General features: G+C 42.2%; 1 protein-coding gene across 1 annotated transcript in view; it reads left to right on the top strand.

Annotated features, from left to right (window-relative positions):
• The first annotated feature begins 410 nt into the window (after positions 1 to 410).
• Positions 411 to 19580, top strand: part of LOC131200727 (cytochrome P450 2A3-like) — a 40550-nt gene continuing 21380 nt past the window's right edge. Inside the window, exons 1-3 of the mRNA XM_058187923.1 lie at positions 411 to 679; positions 14580 to 14742; positions 17538 to 17687. Coding sequence (XP_058043906.1) covers positions 512 to 679; positions 14580 to 14742; positions 17538 to 17687 — 481 coding nt within the window. The 5' untranslated portion in view covers positions 411 to 511. The remainder of the gene's footprint in view (positions 680 to 14579; positions 14743 to 17537; positions 17688 to 19580) is intronic.

Raw genomic sequence — 19580 nt, 5'->3', positions numbered from 1 at the left:
TTGACCAGGTCACGTTGCACAGCCACCTAAGCTTGGTTGGTATGAACCTCGGTGAGATAATTTTGTGGTGTAGCGACTGGGTGGTTTGTGTTGGTTTAGTGTAGCGTGTTAAAGTGATCAAATGGTTTAATTCGCCAACGTGGTCAGACATTGTTACTGGGAATGTAGCTGATCCCTCCATCCTGTGAGTCCTTGCCACTCAAAATTAAGGGTCCCCTGACCTGTTAGAAAAACTCAAGTGGAACTAATAGCTCCTTATTTCCCTGCCAAACTTCTTAAAAACAGTCATAGGATCCGTTGCAATTATGCTTGTGTAGATAACGCACACAGGATGGAAGGCACGTTCCTAGGCAGGAAATATTTCTAATGTGTTGGAGAAGATGCCAATCGGCTTGATTGTTTTGCCTACTTAATCATCACATATAAGCAGTTGGCATTCTCAAGCGAATATTGTTAAGAACACAAACCAGAAAAGAAGCAAGGACAATACTTTGGCTTTTATCGGTTAAAGATGGAAGTGAGTCAGTTCCTGATTGCTACGGGAATATGCTTTCTGATAGTGCAGTTCCTAATGCTCCTTTGGACACGAAGGAAACTTCCTCCTGGACCTGTCCCTTTCCCTCTCTTTGGAAGCCTGTGGAGGATCGGATGGAAGATCCGCCAGGATACATTCATGAAGGTATTTTTCTAAATAAGGCAGCAGGTATATTTGGGAGAAGTGTGACAAAAGGAACTAGGGTCAATTATGATAAAAACTGGAGTCCGATGGGTCTGTTTGGCTCTGATGATCGGGAGAACATAGTTGAAGTTTTTAAATAGATGAAGGCTTTTATAGGAGTGGTGGTGGAGAAGATCCAGAGAAGAAAGTTTAGGAGAAATATCCCAAAGGCAGGGGTGAAATGCTCCCGGTTCGGACCGGATCGCCTGATCCGGTAGCGATGGCGGCGGGTGGTTCGGAGCACCAGTAACAAAAATCCCTGCCCACCCCATGCCCAGATGAGCCACGCGATCATCAAGTTTTTTTTTAACTTTTAAAAGCATTTTTTCTTCGGCTGAAGAGGTTGTAAAAAAATGCTTTTAAAAATAAAAAAAAATGCCTCTGATGATCGTGCGGCTCAGCTGGGGTCATCAGATGCTTTTAAAAGCATTTTTTAAACAACCTCTTTGGCTGAAGAGGTTGCAAAAAATGATTTTAAAAGTAAAAAAAAATGCCTCTGATGATCGCGCGGCTCAGCTGCGGTCGTCAGAGGCTTTTAAATGCATTTTTTAAACAACCTCTTCGGCTGAAGAGGTTGTAAAAATGCTTTTAAAAGTAAAAAAAATGCCTCTGATGATCGCGTGGCTCAGCTGGGGTCGTCAGATGCTTTTAAAAGCATTTTTTAACAACCTCTTCGGCTGAAGAGGTTGTAAAAAAATGCTTTTAAAAGTAAAAAAAAAAAAGTTGGCCATGTCCACCCAGTCACATTACCCCCCCCCCACCAAGCCACACCCATAGAACAAATTTTACATTTCACCCCTGCCCAAAGGTGTGCAATTTTTGAAGGGATGTCTTCTTTCGTTTTAAAGGCATTTGTGGATTGATTGCAATAGCAAGGGGCGGGAGGAGACAATAGGTGGCATTTCAGGACTAAGGATTTTTTTTTTAGTTCATCATCTGCTTGTTCCCCATCATTAATATCATGCTTATTTGCTTATCATTACCTCAAAGCAGTAATCAAGAGTAATTAGAGTTGCTCTAGGATCAACTGATTATTACTTTTTCCAGCCCACAGTAATAACTATTTCCCAAGGTATTGGGATTTATTCCTTCTTTCTCAATGAGCAGCGTTCAGTATCACACATTGTTAGGGGGGTCACCCCTGCATAAGATCTGTATCCTTCCATGTTTGTTTGTTTGTTTGTTTGTTTATATGTGCTGCTGAATATGGAATGTCTTGTATCCTATTGTGGGGGAGTATGGAGACAACCTTAACATAATAACAGAGTTGGAAGGGACCTTGGAGGTCTTCTAGTCCAACCCCCTGCTCAGGCAGGAAACCCTACATCACTTCAGACAAGTGGTTATCTAATCTCTTCTTATAAACTTCCAGTGTTGGTGCATTCACAACTTCTGCAGGCAAGTTGTTCCACTTATTGATTGTTCTAACTGTCGGGAAGTTTCTCCTTAGTTCTAAGTTGCTTCTCTCCTTGATTAGTTTCCACCCATTGCTTCTTGTCCTGCCCACAGGTGCTTTGGAGAATAGCTTGACTCCTTCTTCTTTGTGGCAGCCCCTGAGATATTGGAACGCTGCTATCATGTCTCCCCTAGTCCTTCTTTTCATTAAACCCAGTTCCTGCAATCGTTCTTCATATGTTTTAGCCTCCAGTCCCCTAATCATCTTGGTTGCTCTTCTCTGCACTCTTTCTAGTCTCAACATCTTTTTTACATCGTGGCGACCAAAACGGAACACAATATTCCAAGTGTGGGCTTACCAAGGCATTATAAAGTGATGTTAACACTTCATGTGAGTTTGAGTCTATCCCTCTTGTTTATGCAGCCCGGAACTGTGTTGGCTTTTTTGGCAGCTGCTGCACACGGCTGGCTCATATCTAAATGGTTGTCCACTAGGACTCCAAGATCCCTCTCACAGGTACTACTATTGAGCAAGGTACCACATATACGGTACCGGTGCATTTTGTTGTTGTTTTTTGCCTAAATGTAGAACCTTACTTTTTTCACTGTTGAACCTTGAAAAATACTGTATATCTGGCAGCCATTAGGAAAATACAAACTTAGCCCAGAAAAACTGGGTGAAGAAAATGCTCAAGATCACCCTGCCTTGAGTCTCTTTGGCATAAAAGGAAAAGAAGGAGGAACATGATTAGGTTTTTCAAGATTCTGTTATTGTAGAGTATAGAATAGAAAACTTTATTGGCCAAATGTGATTGGACTCACAAGGAACTTGTCTCCAGTGCATAAGCTCTCAGTGTACATGCAAGCAGTAAGTGATAAATCATGATCCTAATCATAAAATACAATCATAAGATACAGCATTCATTTTTTTTTAAAATTTGCATTTATATCCCGCCCTTCTCCGAAGACTCAGGGCGGCTTACACTATGTCAAGCAATAGTCTTCATCCATTTGTATACTATATACAAAGTCAACTTATTGCCCCCAACAATCTGGGTCCTCATTTTACCTACCTTATAAAGGATGGAAGGCTGAGTCAACCTTGGGCCTGGTGGGGCTTGAACCTGCAGTAATTGCAAGCAGCTGCTGTTAATAACAGACTGTTTTACCAGTCTGAGCCACAGAGGCCCCCTATTCATAGATTATTCATAGATTCAAATTCATAGATTACAGTCATAGGATAATGACAGTGACAGTTATAGGATACTAAATAATCAACATAAATCACAATAGGACACTAAATAAAAGCAATCAATGTAAATCATGAGATGAAAGCAACGAAGTTATAGTCATAAAAAGCTAATAAAAGATGAGAAGGGTAATAGTAATGCATCCGTACTACCACAAGTAGTTTGACATTCCAGGCCATAAATCATTGTGATGGGAATTAGTGGTTTAGCAGAGTGATAGTATGGGGGTGGAGACTGTCTTTGTGTCTGGTTGTTTTGGTGTGCAATGCCCTATAGCCGTTGTCTTGAGGGAAGAAGTTGAAACAGTTTATGTCTAGGATGGGAGGTGTCTGTAGATCTTTTCACAGCTCTTTCTGGCTCCTGCAGGTCCTCAATGGAAGGCAGGCTGGTTGCAATTATTTTTTCTGCAGTCCTAACTATCTGTTGAAGTCTGCCTTGTTTGGTTGCTGTGCCCAAAGCAGACAGTTATAGAGATGCAAATGACAGACTCAATAGTTCCCTGTAGAATTGTATCAGCAGCTCCTTTGGGCAGCCTGAGCTTTCTCAGTTGGCACAGAAAGAATAATCTCTGTTGTGCTTTTTTGATGACTTTTTGATGTTTGATGTCACTCTGCTTAACAACTAATTCCGACAACACTGTCGAATAATTTACTAAGACTGCATTACTATTATTATTCTTTTCCTTCCTGGTACCTATCTCTTCCCACTTATGACTATAACCATGTTGCTTGTATCTTTCAATTTATATTGTTTTATTTGTTTACTAGAACAGTTTGATACTTATTAGTAACCTTGACTATAACTAAGTGTTGTATCTTTTTATTCTTGATGAATGTATTTTATTCTCCTTATGTACACTGAGAGCATATGCACCAAAGACAAATTCCTTGTGTGTCCAATCACACTTGACCAGTAAAGAATTCTCTTCTCTTCTCTTCTCTTCTCTTCTCTTCTCTTCTCTTCTCTTCTCTTCTCTTCTCTTCTCTTCTCTTCTCTTCTCTTCTCTTCTCTTCTCTGTTGAGTTTCCATTTTAAATCCTGAGATGTTGTAGAACCTAGAAACTTGAAGGTCTCTACTGTTGATACTGTGTTGTCTAATATTGTAGGAGATGGTAGACTATGAGGGCTTCTCCTAAAATCTAATATAATCTGTACAGTTTTGAGTGTGTTCGGTTCAAGATAGTCTGTCCAGCAAAATTCTAAGCCAGGGATCCCCAATCTTCAGGTTGTGGCCCAGTACCAGGCTGCGGCCTGTTAGAAACCAGGCCACATGAGTGATGGGCAAGCCCAGGCACATGTGAAGCTCCACTCACACAAGTGACGGGCAAGCATACATGTGCGAAGCTCCGCTCATGCCAGTGGAGGGAGCTTGCGCTCGTGTGTGGAAGGCTCTAAGAGTTGTAAACCTAATCTTGCGTAGCTTCTTTTCCAAAAACTCTACACTACTAACCAGAGCATATAAAACATTTGCTAGACCAATTCTAGAATACAGCTCGCCTGTTTGGAACCCTCACCACATTTCTGACATCAATACAATTGAACGTGTCCAGAAATATTTTACAAGAAGAGGTCTCCATTCCTCTGAAAACAACAAAATACTCTATCCCACTAGACTTGAAATCCTGGGCTTGGAAAACTTGGAACTCCGTCGCCTTCGACAAGACCTAAGTTTAACTCATAGAATCATCTATTGTAATGTCCTTCCTGTCAAAGACTACTTCAGCTTTAATTGCAATAATACAAGAGCAACCAATAGATTTAAACTTAATGTCAACCGCTTTAATCTAGATTGCAGAAAATATGACTTCTGTAACAGAATCATCAGTGCTTGGAATACTTTACCTGACTCTGTGATCTCTTCTCATAATCCTAAAAGCTTTAACCAAAAACTTTCTACTATTGACCTCACCCCATTCCTAAGAGGACCATAAGGGGCGTGCATAAGCGCACAAACGTGCCTACCGTTCCTGTCCTATTGTTTTTCTTTTCTTCTATACCTTTATATACTATATAACCTTTCTGTATGATAGTTACATATATTGTTGTGACAAAATAAATAAATAAATAAATAAATAAGTCACATGACTGGAGCTTCACACATGAGCGCGAGTGCCCTCCGCTCGCTTGACTGGAGTTTTTGTGTGCGAGCGCAAACGCCCTCCATTCGAAGCGCCATTCCCTCCACTCACACAAATGGAGTTGTGCACATGTGTTTGCACCTGCCACTCGCACGCTCCCCTCTGTGCCGGGCCGCCAAGCTGGAAAGGTTGGAGAGCGCTGTTCTAAGCCATAGGAATTAGTTAAACCCAGCTTGTTATGCTAACGTATTTTTCCTTCATCGTCACTTGTACTGGCTAAACATTTAAGGCTTCCAACCAGACCTCCCTCCTTTTATTTATTTATTTATTTATTTTATTTTGTCACAACAGTATATATAAGCATAAGCATGAAAATAACTATATAATATATAAGCATATATATGAGCATAAGTATGTAATAACTATATTAATTGGATATAATGAAAGGAAACAGTAGGACAGGAACGGTAGGCACGTTTGTGCTCTTATGCACGCCCCTTATGGTCCTCTTAGGAATGGGGTGAGGTCAATAGTAGAGAGTTTTTGGTTGAAGCTTTGGGGATTTTGAGGAGAGACCATAGAGTCAGGTAGTGTGTTCCAGGCATTTATTTATTTATTTTATTTATTTTTATTTTATTTATTTATTTTATTTTGTCACAACAATATATGTAGGTATCATACAGAAAGGTTATATAGTATATAAACATATATATGAGTAAATATTAGGAGGTATAAGCATATATATATATATATAGGAAGAAGAAAAGAAAAACAATAGGACAGGAACGGTAGGCACATTTGTGCTCTTATGCACGCCCCTTATGGTCCTCTTAGGAATGGGGTGAGGTCAATAGTAGAAAGTTTTTGGTTAAAGCTTTTAGGATTATGGGAAGAGACCACAGAGTCAGGTAAAGTGTTCCAAGCACTGATGATTCTGTTACAGAAGTCATATTTTCTGCAATCTAGATTAAAGCGGTTGACATTAAGTTTAAATCTATTAGTTGCTCTAGTATTATTGCAATTAAAGCTGAAGTAGTCTTTGACAGGAAGGACATTACAATAGATGATTCTGTGAGTTAAGCTTAGGTCATGTCGAAGGCGACGGAGAAGTCATATTTTCTGCAATCAAGATTGAAGTGGTTAACATTGAGGTTAAATCTATTGTTTTCTCTTGTATTGTTGCGATTGAAGCTGAAGTAGTCTTCAACAGGAAGGACATTGCAAGAGATGATGCTATGAGTTCAACACAGGTCCTGTTGAAGGCGGCAGAGTTCTAAGTTTTCTAAACCCAGGATTTCAAGTCTGGTTCTTGCTTCAGTTGAGGTGATCTCAGTTTTGCTCTGGTGGAGATTACATCCAGAATCAGCATGTGTGTGTGTGTGTGTCCACATGGGTGTAGTTTGTAAGGGATTCCCAGCCTTTTCCTCACCACTTTCTTCTTCCTTCCCTTCCCTCCACTTTACATGGCTGTCCTATTGGGACATGGGCATGGTAGACGTGACTTTTCAAGAGGCAGGGCTAGGGGTGAAGCCCTCAATCACTGTTTGCCACAGCCAAGGTCAGTTTCTTTTGCAATCCTGACATTTACCAACAGATCTCCTGACCGCATCTCTAAATATTTTGCAAACGGCCTTTGTGACGAATGCTTTGGCAAATGAAGTTTTTCATCAGAAGCCGAACACCTCCCAAGAACACTCTGTGAGGAAGAGTTTGTTAATATTGAGTCTGTCATTTGCATCTCTAGAACTGTCTGGTTTGGTTCTGCAACCCAACAAGAAAGACACAGACTTCAGAGGATAATTAGAACTGCAGAAAAAATAATTGCTACCAACCTGCCTTCCATTGAGGACCTGCATACTGCATGAATCAAGAAGAGGGCCGTGAAAATATTTACAGACCCCTCGCATCCTGGACATAAACTGTTTCAACTCCTACCCTCAAAACGACGCTATAGAACACTGCACACCAGAACAACTAGAATAGTTTTTTCCCCGAAGGCCATCACTCTGCTAAACAAATAATTCCATCAACACTGTCAGACTATTTACTGAATCTGCACTACTATTAATCGTTTCATAGTTCCCATCACCAATCTCTTTCCACTTATGACTGTATGACTATAACTTGTTGCTGGCAATCCTTATGATTTATATTGATATATTGACCATCATTTGTGTTGTAAATGTTGTACCTTGATGAACGTATCTTTTCTTTTATGTACACTGAGAGCATATGCACCAAGACAAATTCCTTGTGTGTCCAATCACACTTGGCTAATAAAAAAATCTATTCTATTCTATTCTAAATAAGTAAAATAAATAATAAATTCTTACTCTTGTTAAAATCCCAAATAGACAAGAGTGTTTTTTTACTTGTTTACTGTTTTGGCATTTGCAGCACGGTCAGCGATTATTATTACTGTTATGAAATTTGGCAAATGCACACACCAACACCAACACCCGATCTGGGAAGCCTTTCTTCTGCAAACTGAAACAACTTTATTTACTTATTATTGTTTATTTATTTATATTTATATCCCGCCCTTCTCCGAAGCCTCAGGGCGGCTTACAGTGTGTAAGGCAATAGTCTCATTCTGTATATTTACAAAGTCAACTTATTGCCCCCCCCAACAATCTGGGTCCTCATTTTACCTACCTTATAAAGGATGGAAGGCTGAGTCAACCTTGGGCCTGGTGGGACTAGAACCTGCAGTAATTGCAGGCAGCTGTGTTTTAATAACAGGCTTGAGGAGGTGAGACCCCTCCTCAAGAAGCCTTCCCTGGACCCGGCTGTTTTAGATAATTATCGTCCGGTCTCCAACCTTCGCTTTGCGGCGAAGGTTGTAGAGAGTATGGTGGCATATCAGTTTCCCCTACACCTGGATGAAACTGTCTATCTAGACCCGTTCCAGTCCGGCTTCCGGCCCGGTTACAGCACTGAGACGGCTTTGGTCGCGTTGTTGGATGATCTCTGGAGGGCCAGAGATAGGGGATGTTCCTCTGCCCTGGTCCTATTAGACTTCTCAGCGGCTTTTGATACTATCAACCATGGTATCCTGCTACACCGGTTGGGGGGATTGGGAGTGGGAGGCACCGTTTATCGGTGGTTCTCCTCCTATCTCTCCGATCGGTCGCAGACGGTGTTGACAGGAGGGCAGAGGTCGGCTTCGAGGCGCCTCACTTGTGGGGTGCCGCAGGGGTCGATTCTCTCGCCCCTTCTGTTCAACATCTATATGAAGCCGCTGGGTGAGATCATCAGTGGCTTCGGTGTGAGGTACCAGCTGTATGCTGATGACACCCAGCTGTACTTTTCCACACCGGGCCACCCCAACGAAGCTATCGAAGTGCTATCCTGGTGTTTGGAGGCCGTACGGGTCTGGATGGGGAGAAACAGGCTCAAGCTCAATCCCTCCAAGACGGAGTGGCTGTGGATGCCGGCATCCCGGTACAGTCAGCTGAGTCCTCGGCTGACTGTTGGGGGCGAGTCATTGGCCCCGATGGAAGGGGTGCGCAACTTGGGCGTTCTCCTGGATGAACGGCTGTCTTTTGAAGATCATTTGACGGCCGTCTCCTGGAGAGCTTTCCACCAGGTCCGCCTGGTGCGCCAGTTGCGCCCCTTTCTAGACCGGGATGCCCTATGCACGGTCACTCACGCCCTCGTGACGTCTCGCCTGGATTACTGCAATGCTCTCTACATGGGGCTCCCCTTGAAGGGCATCCGGAGGCTGCAGTTAGTTCAGAATGCGGCCGCGGGTTATAGAGGGAGCCTCGTGGCTCCCTGTGATGACACCAATCCTGCGCAGACTGCACTGGCTACCTGTGGCCTTCCGGTGCGCTTCAAGGTTTTGGTAACCACCTTCAAAGCGCTCATGGCATAGGGCCGGGTTATCTACGGGACCGCCTGCTGCTACCGAATACCTCTCACCGACCTGCGCCTCACAGAGAGGGACTCCTCAGGGTGCCGTCAGCTAGGCAGTGTCGCCTGGCGACGCCCAGGAAGGGCCTTCTGTGGGGCTCCCACCTCTGGAACGAACTCCCCAGGACTCAACTTCCGGACCTCCGAACCTTCCGTCGCGAGCTCAAGACACATTTATTCATCTGTGCAGGACTGGACTAGATTTTAAATTCATAGGGTTTTAAATTGGTTTTAATATTTATATTTATATTTTTAATAATTTGGCATTAGAATAAGTTTTTTAATGGTTATCTTAATTGTACATAAATGTTTTATTTGCCTGTGAACCGCCCTGAGTCCTTCGGGAGATAGGGTGGTATACAAATATGAATAAATAAATAAATAAATAAATTCTTACAGCCTGAGCCACACCGCGGCCCTTGCACTTGCTGTTCCCAGGTTTGTGGATGCTACGCATCTGATTTCGATGGAAAACTCCAATTTAGGACAGGCACAACAGGTAGGCCTCAAATTGGGTGCCCTAGAACTGCTTCCTTCAGTCTGGCAATCTGAATGAGAATAGTCTGAGCCGTGGGAGAAAAAAATTGGGGAAAAAAATTGCTTTTGGGTTTTGAAAAGGCTAGGCTCAGCCCAGCGGTCACATCTGATATTACCGTGGGACAACGTTGTCCAGGAAATCCACAGATTTTTCAGGAAGGTGGTGCTGAATGCAGCCATGTAATTTTGTCGCAAAATTCACGCTAAGTAAAATATACTTCCAAGCATGACAACGGCTTGCTGTAAGAACAGATTCAAATCTTATCATTTTATGTTAATGAATGCAACCATTTGGCTCACAGTGTGGGAATGAAACCAACCAGCTAATAAATCACATAGATTTTTTTTTCTCTTCCTCCTCCTCCCCTAAATTCCACAGGATCTTCTGCTACAGATAAGCCATCATTAAACTGTTGGCACAAGGGACAGTTTCTTTGTAACTTTGATGCGTCGGTGTTCCGACCCGATGCCCTAATAAAAGCAGGGTTGGATGGAGCTTCACCTCACTTCATGGGGATCAATTGCACCCCCCCACATCTCTTTTCTCCTTTCTTTTGGGTGGCACGGTGGCTCCTCATCATGAAGGGTGGCTTGGTCAAATTCCTCCCTCAGTTGCTCTAAGGAATCACCTGGGGCTCCCAGTAGAGTTTTTGGGGTTCTGACCTCTTCCCACTCCTTCATCCTGTTGTGTCTGTGCCCCCCGAGCCGGGCCTCCTGCCAGAAAGTGACTTGGAAAGTGAGGGGGAAGGGCCATCAGGACTTACCTTGGGAGCACTGGCTTCCCTGGCTCAGCTCCAGGAGCCAGAAACAGGCCAGGTGGAAGAGATAACGAGGCGTCCGTCCCCTGACTCTTCCCCCCCAGGCCACGCCTCCAGACCCAGCTGATGGCAATCAGGCTTGGCTGGACCCTACGTTTCATAGGCAGGAGAGGCGGGAACAACAGAAGCAGGGGTGGGCTAGAAAGTGCTGAGTCATGGAGCCACACCCAGTGGTGGGATTAAGCCAGTTCGCACCACTTCAGGAGAACCGGTTGTTAATTTTCTGAGCAGTTTGGCACACTGGTTGTTGGGAGAAATTATTAGGGCAGAGAACCGGTTGTTAAATTACTTGAATCCTACCACTGGCCACACCCCACAGGATATAAAGGCAGCAAGAGCTGCTGTTCCTCTTCGTAGAAGGCAAATTAACTGCTTAACTAAGAGCTGAAGTACTGTTTGTTCCTGGGTGACTCATTGTTGTTGAGGGAGATAACAGAGACACTTGGCAGATGTTCGCTCTTTTGCTGCCAGAGCTTAAAGTGCCGGCTAATTAAGCCATCGCTCGGACGGAGGCGAGGGGGGACAGAACACATCCACTCCAGTCTTTCTAACTCACTTATGTATTGCCTCAGTGAAGGGAGGTGGTGGTGGGGTTGCGACCTCGACTGCTTTAGGGATTCTCTTCCACCAATACTCATCCCTTTCTGCTTTGGTTGCTGAGGCAGGCATCCTGGGTGTTTTGGCTTCTGTGGTCAGAGACAGTTGTAGTTGAGTTCCGCTTGGGCTGCTAACTCCTCGAGTTTCCTGGGTGGGGGCAGGTTCTCTCTCCATCTGGGTTTCCAGGTGCAGGCTTTCTTCAGTGATCCTGCCCTCTGCCATGGTGGTCTGAGTTTCTCTCCACGCACCTCAAGTATCAGAGAGCAGGTGGATTGTCCTGGGCTCAGGAATCCTGGACGTTTTGGTTAGTAAAGTTCTACATTTAGGCAAAAAAAACCAAAACAAAATGCACAGGTACCATATACGTGGTACCTTGCTCAATAATAGTACCTATGAGAGGGATCTTGGAGTCCTAGTGGACAACCATTTAGATATGAGCCAGCCGTGTGCAGAAGCTGCCAAAAAAGCCAACACAGCTCTGGGCTGCATAAACAGAGGGATAGAATCAAGATCACGTGAAGTGTTAGTGCCACTTTATAATGCCTTGATAAGGCCACACTTGGAATACTGCATTCAGTTTTGGTCGCCGTGATGTAAAAAAGATGCTGAGGCTCTAGAAAGAGTGCAGAGAAGAGCAACAAAGAGGATTAGGGGACTGGAGGCTAAAATATATGAAGAACGGTTGCAGAAACTGGATATGTCTAGTTTAATGAAAAGGAGGACTAGCATGATAGCAGTGTTCCAATATCTCAGGGATTTCTTTGCCACAAAGAAGAGGGAGTCAAGCTATTCTCCAAAGCACCCGAGGGCAGGACAAGAAGCAATGGGTGGAAACTAATCAAGGAAAGAAGCAACTTAGAACTAAGGAGAAATTTCCTGACAGAACAATTAATAAGTGGAACGACTTGCCTGCAGAAGTTGTAAATGCTCCAACACTGGAAATTTTTAAGAAGATGTTGGATAACCATCTGTCTGAGATGGTGTAGGGTTTCCTGCCTGGGCAGGGGGTTGGACTTGAAGGCCTCCAAGGCCTTCCAACTCTGTTGTTGTTGTTGTTGTTATTATTATTATTAATCACTTTTAGAATTACTTTTTAAGCTGCTTTCAAATATTAAGAACCTTTTGAATGGCAAAAGTCTGATTGCATATACAGGGTGAGTTTCCCTCAATTCTTAACAAAAGAAATTTTAAGTGTAATGTCAAAGAGTTAGCAATTTTTGCTAAGCAAAAGTGTGAACAGCAAATAAAGGACATTGGAGTATAGTTTTTGGAAAATAATAAATAGATTAAGAGTCTAGATGGACTTCAAATGAATTTTGAAATAAAATGAATGTATCCTTCCTGTGGAAAAATCACACATATTAGGAATTTCAGGAAAAAAAGTGATAGGAAGACACTTTGAAGGTTGGACGCCATAACTAAAAGGAAATAAGGATTACAATTAATCATTTGACCTATTAACACAGAATAGAGCAAAGTACCTTAACACTGAATATACTGAGGACATATGTGAACAGTGGTCTCAGAAGTTAATTTTAACAATGTCTGCCATCATAAATAGACTTTGTGTGAATGATGTTATGGAAGAGGAACAGGTTTTACTGGCTAAGAGTGAAATATATCTGAATGTGAATTTAAAAATGACAGGCTACAAGAATGATTTGGAACAAAATGAAATACTGGATATACAAAGAGAGTAGCTGTTGTTTTAATAATTAAAAAGAACATATAACCAACTAACCAATCAAGAGAGAGATTTGGGTAATTTTATTCCATTGGATATACAAAGGAGATCTGTTAAAATTTTAAAAGACTTGATCCCCATCCCAGTTGTGTCAGAGGCAACTCATAAGGCACTTCCAGGTTGAAATGATTATCTGGTGAGATCACTGTTGCTTGCGGGATCCTGTGGGGGCTCCTTTCATGTCCCTATCAAGGAGCTGGAGCAAATGACAGTAGCTCACTCCACTTCACGGCAGCACTCGAGTCTCGAACATGGGCTTGCTAACTTCCAAGCCAGCATCCTAACGACATGAGCCACCTCGTTCCTCGAAAAACTTGATGAAAAGGGAGAAAGAAGAAAAAGATCAAGATTGATAAAACAGAAGGGAAAGATTATAAATTTATTTATTTTTTTAAAAAATGTTAAAATGATGAGGTCTTAAAGATTTATTACTTAAGAGATAAGAGATGTGATCTGAAGAGTTTGTTAGTTGTATTTTAAGGTAAAATGATTAGCTATTAAATTTTTATCCTTGTTAGATGGAAGGAGATGTTACTTCTTTATATTTCTTTTTTCTTGTTTTCTATTCTTATTTTTTCCCTCAATTTTTCTTTTACAGTATTTCATTATTTTTATTTTTACTTTTCTCTCTACTCTTTCATTTTTATTTGTATTCATTTGATCTGTAATATTTAATAATTTATTTTTAAACAAAGAAATGAATAAACACAGATTTTATTTTATTTATTTATAGTTTAATTTCTATACCGCCCTTCTCCCGAAGGAGTCAGGGCGGTTTACAGCCTTATTAAAAACACAAATAATACATAATATAAATAACAAATTTAAAACAAATTTAAAACAAATATTAAATAGGCCTAATTTAACTAAAACGGTCATAGACCGACGTAAAAACCCTTAAAATTTAAAATTATAATTAAAATGCACTCAGGCTAGTCCCGCACGATTAAATAGTAAGGTCTTCAGTTCCCGCTTGAAGGTTCGGAGATCAGGGAGTTGGCGTAACCCCGGAGGTAACTCGTTCCAAAGAGCCGGTGCTGCCACAGAGAAGGCTCTCCCCTGGGGGCCGCCAACCAACATTGTTTGGTCGACGGCACCCTGAGTAGGCCCACTCTGTGGGAGCGCACAGGTCGTTGGGAGGCCAGCGGTGGCAGTAGGCGGTCTCGTAAATAGCCCGGTCCTAAGCCATGGAGCACTTTGAAGGTGGTCACTAACACCTTGAATTGCACCCGGAAGGCTACCGGCAGCCAGTGCAGGCCACGCAGGATAGGTGTTATATGGGAGCAATGTGGTGCTCCCTCTATTACCCGCGTAGCCGCATTCTGGACTAGCTGGAGCCTCCTGGTGCTCTTCAAGGGGAGCCCATGTAGAGAGCATTGCAATAGTCCAGGCGAGAAGTAACGAGGGCGTGAGTGACCGTGCGCAAGGAGTCCCAGTCAAGGATATTTGGAATGCAACAATATTTTTCACGTAACGCTTAACCCTTTCCCTGCCGTGACTTTGTTGAGTATTTTGACCCCATTTACAGCTTACCGACACATATGGGAATGTCTTCACCTTTTGGATAGGACACACACCTGTGATTGTGCTAACTGGATTCATAGCTGTGAAAAATGGATTAATGAATAATTCTGAAGCAATGTCTGAGCGACCAATATTTCCTTTTTCAAAAATTCTGGGAAGCGGAAAAGGTAAGTGGAAAGAAAATAGACGCTTGCTCCTTTCAGTCTTTTTGTACTGGAGTAGGTCTTTATTTTTTATTGCCACCAGGATAATAAGAATGTGACTTTATGCGGATTTTTAATATTTGGTGAAAGTTTAGGGTAGGCTGGGTTCAGTGGTTTGGGGAGATAGGGATTTTGATGATGGATAGATCAAAACTTTGGAACCCAGGTCTCAGATCTTGCTGTATATTAGAATAGAATATTTTTTGTAGTATGGTGACCAAAATTGGTTGCAGTAGAGTAGAGTGGAGTGGAGTGAAGTAGAGTGGAGTAGAGTGGAGTGGAGTGGAGTGGAGTGGAGTAGAGAAGGGTAGAGTAGAGTGGAGTGGAGTAGAGTAGAGTAGAGTGGAGTGGAGTGGAGTAGAGTAGAGTAGAGTAGAGTAGAGTGGAGTGGAGTGGAGTAGAGTAGAGTAGAGTGGAGTGGAGTGGAGTAGAGTGGAGTAGAGTAGAGTAGAGTAGAGTAGAGTAGAGTAGAAGAGACTACTGAATAGAAGAGAATAGGAATAGGAATAGGAATAGGAATAGGAATAGGAATAGGAATAGAGCTGGAAGGAATCTTGGACGTCTCTTGTCCAGTCCCCTTCTCAAGCAGGAGAACCTATACTCTTTCAGATAAGTGACTATCTACTCTAGTCTTTTCTTAAAAACCTCCACTGATGAAGCGCCCACGATTTCTGAAGGCAAGCTGTTCCACTGGTTAATTATCCTCACTGCTAGGAAGTTTCTCCTTAATTCCAGGTTGCTTCTCTCTTTGATTAGTTTCCATCTATTGTTTCTTGCCTTGCCTTCTGATGCTTTGGAGAATAGGTTGACCCCCCTCTTCTTTGTGGCAGCCCCTCAAATACTGGAATACTGCTATCATGTCACCCCTAATTCATCTTTTCCTTAGACTAGACAAACCCCAAATCCTGCAGCCGTTCTTCATATGTTTTAGTCTCCAGGCCTTTGATCATCTTAGTTAGTCTTCTCTGAACTTTTCCCAAAGTTTCAACATCTTTTTTGTAGTATGGTGATCAAAATTGGTTGCAGTATTCCAGGTGTGGTTTCACTAGGGTTTGATAAAACTGTACTAATACTTAACATAATAACAGAGTTGGAAGGGACCTTGGAGGTCTTCTAGTCCAACCCCCTGCCAGGCAGGAAACTCTACATCATTTCAGACAAATGGCTATCCAACATTTTCTTGAAAACTTCCAGTGTTGGAGCATTCACAACTTCTGCAGGCAAGTTGTTCCACTTATTGATTATTCTAACTGTCAGGAAGTTTCTCCTTAGTTCTAAGTTGCTTCTTTCCTTGATTAGTTTCCACCCATTGCTTCTTGTTCTACCCTCAGGTGCTTTGAAGAATAGCTTGACTCCCTCTTCTTTGTGGCAACCCCTGAGATACTGGAACACAGCTATGATGTCACCCCTAGTCCTTCTTTTCATTAAACTAGACATACCGATTTCTGCAATTGTTCTTCATATGTTTTAGCCTCCAGTCCCCTAATCATCTTTGTTGCTCTTCTCTGCATTCTTTCTAAAGTCTCAAAATCTTTTTTACATCGTGACGACCAAAACTGAATGCAATATTCCAGGTGTGGCCTTACCGAGGCCTTATAAAGTGGTATTAACACTTCACCTGATCTTGATTCTATCCCTCTGTTTATGCAGCCCAGAACTGTGTTGGCTTTTGTGGCAGCTGCTGCACACTGCTGGCTCATATCTAAATGGTTTTCCACTAGGACCCCAAGATCCCTCTCACAGGTACCACTATTGAGCAAGGTACCACATATACGGTACCTGTGCATTTTGGTTTTTTTGCCTAAATGTAGAACCCTGCTCTTTTCACTGTTGAATTTCATTTTGTTAGATAGCGCCCAATGTTCAAGTCTATCAAGATCTTTCTGTAACTTGTGCCTATCTTCTGGAGTGTTGGCTATTCTTGCCAGCTTGGCGTCATCTGCAAATTTGATGAGTTCCCCATCTATCCCCTCGTCCAAGTCATTGATGAAGATGTTGATGAGTACTGGGCCTAATACAGAGCCTTGGGGTATTCCACTGCATACTTCCCTCCATGTGGATGTAGCTCCATTGAGGACTACACATTGAGTGCGGTTGGTCAGCCAGTTACGAATCCATCTGGTGGTGATGCTGTCTAACCCACATTTTTCTACTTTATCCAGTAGTAGGTTATGGTCTACTTTATCAAATGGTTTACTGAAGTCCAAGTAAATTATATCAACAGCATTCCTCTGGTCCACTAATTTTGTTACTTTGTCGAAGAATGCAATAAGATTAGTCTGGCACGATCTGTTTTTGACAAATCCATGTTGGCTTTTGGTTATTACTTTGTTTGCTTCTAGGTGTTCAATGATTCGTTGCTTGATTATCTTTTCCAGAATCTTCCCCGGTATTGAGGTCAGGCTGATAGGTCTAGATACTTCACGGGATCTTGATTCTATGCCTCTGTTTATGCAACCCAGGATTTTGTTAGCTTTTTTGGTTGCTGCTGCACACGGCTGGCTCAAATTCAAGATCACCATTACTGAGATCCAATCAGATGTTGCCTTTGAAAGGACCTAGGAGATTAAATGGTTCAACCACTGAATGTGATTTTGATCCAATCATTCTCAGCCCAACCTACCTTACAGGCTTGTTGCTGTGGGGAAAAATGGAGGAGAGGCGGTGATGTATACAGCCATGATTTCCTGAATGTAAATGTTTCTAATAAAAATAATACATTTCTAATAAAGCATCCAAACGGTTCATGTTTCCTGCAGGCATCATGTTTTCCGATAGAAGAACCTGGAAGCAGCAGAGACAGTTTGGAAATTCAACCCTTCAGAAATTGGGACAAATGAAAAAGGGGCTGGAAGAACACATACAAGAGGAGGCGAGTCAGCTGGTAAAGACTTTTGCCCAGACCAATGGTATGTACAGTAGCTGATGGGTGAAAGGTTAGGGAGGCAGAACTATCACAACTTAAATCTCTAAGTAAAAACGATCCTTGGCTCCATTCATTGGGAAAGTTTTATTAGAAGTCTATTGTAGTCAAACATAGCCTAAAGTGACCAGATTTCAGCGATGGCAAAGCCAAACCATTGACGGGAGGGGGGCGGGGGAAGGGGCTGCGCATGCGCGCTGAGTCTTGCCACCTGCCTGAAGGAGGAGGAATGGCTGCTGCTTCTCCGCTCTTCCAGGTGGGCTCGGCTCTCCTCTCGGCTCTTCCAGGCAGGCTGGGCTCTCCTCGGCTCTCCTCTCGGCTCTTGTCTTCCTCTCGGGTAAAGTCAAGCGACGTCTCTCCTCCCTCTCGCGCCCCCTTCTCCGCCACTCCCCCTCCTCCGCCTCCTCCTCTTGTGTTGCCGCCTCCTATTTTCAGAATTTATTTTTTATTTATTTATTTTTGTCACAACATCATATAAAAAGGATTATATAGTATATAAACATATATATGAGTAAATATTGGGAGGTATAAGCATCTATATATATATAGGAAGAAGAAAAGAAAAACAATAGGACAGGAACGGTAGGCACGTTTGTGCGCTTATGCACGCCCCTTATGGTCCTCTTAGGAATGGGGTGAGGTCAATAGTAGAAAGTTTTTGGTTAAAGCTTTTAGGATTATGGGAAGAGACCACAGAGTCAGGTAAAGTATTCCAAGCACTGATGATTCTGTTACAGAAGTCATATTTTCTGCAATCTAGATTAAAGCAGTTAACATTAAGTTTAAATCTGTTGGTTGCTCTTGTATTGTTACAATTAAAGCTGAAGTAGTCTTTAACAGGAAGGACATTACAGTAGATGATTCTATGAGTTAAACTTAGGTCTTGTCGAAGGCGACGGAGTTCCAAGTTTTCTAGGCCTAGGATTTCAAGTCTGGTGGGATAAGGTATTTTGTTGTTTTCAGAGGAATGGAGAACTCTTCTTGTAAAATTCATCCCTGATTCCATCATTTTAAACAAAGAATATCAAGTTCACCGTTCAGATCGTGAAAACCGAAGAGGTGGTGGAGTGGCTATTTTCTATAAAAAGTCACTTAAACTAAAAAACATACAAGTTGCCCACAAACTTTCTCTTCCTGAAACTATTGTATGTGATCTATCATCTAATACCGCACTTCGATTCATTCTATGCTACAGAGCCCCCGACTACGATATTACTCATGCTAATATTTTAACCTCATTACTAACTTGGGCTGCCTCTTGCCCATATCCACTCATCTTCCTGGGTGACCTAAATTTACCTCTCATCAACTGGATAACAAATGAAAGTACAACTGATCCAATCCACACAACAATATACAACGCTGTTACTAACCTAGGTCTTGAACAACTTGTAACCAATAATACAAGACTAAACAACTGCCTTGACCTCATCTTCTGCAACAATAACAATACCATTTATGGACTACAAATAAGAGAACCCTTTTCCAACAGTGATCATTGCATGATTGACTTCCATCTTAATATACGTTGTGACTTAAACCATCATATCAATAGCATTCCCATTTACAACTTCAAAAAAGCCAATTATGACTTTATAAACAATGATCTTTCATTTCTAGACTGGCAAAATCTGTTCTCAACCTGTATAACTGCTGAAGACCACTATAGAGTTTTCCTACTCGAAATCAACAGAGTCATCGAACTATACGTACCACTAACTACCATCAAGATTAGGAAAAGCAAACTACCCATATCAATAAAAAAGCTTCAATCTAAAAAAAGATCCCTCTGGAAAAGAAACAAAAAGGGCTATGTAGCTAATTTTAAAAAACGCTACAGAACTATATGCAACCAAATAAAAACTGAATGCACAAATTA

Source organism: Ahaetulla prasina, chromosome 6 (genome assembly GCF_028640845.1).
Source record: "Ahaetulla prasina isolate Xishuangbanna chromosome 6, ASM2864084v1, whole genome shotgun sequence".
NCBI classification, from domain to species: Eukaryota; Metazoa; Chordata; class Lepidosauria; order Squamata; family Colubridae; genus Ahaetulla; species Ahaetulla prasina.
The sequence above is the reverse complement of the archived record's forward strand: the minus strand, read 5'-3'. Positions and strand labels throughout refer to the sequence as shown.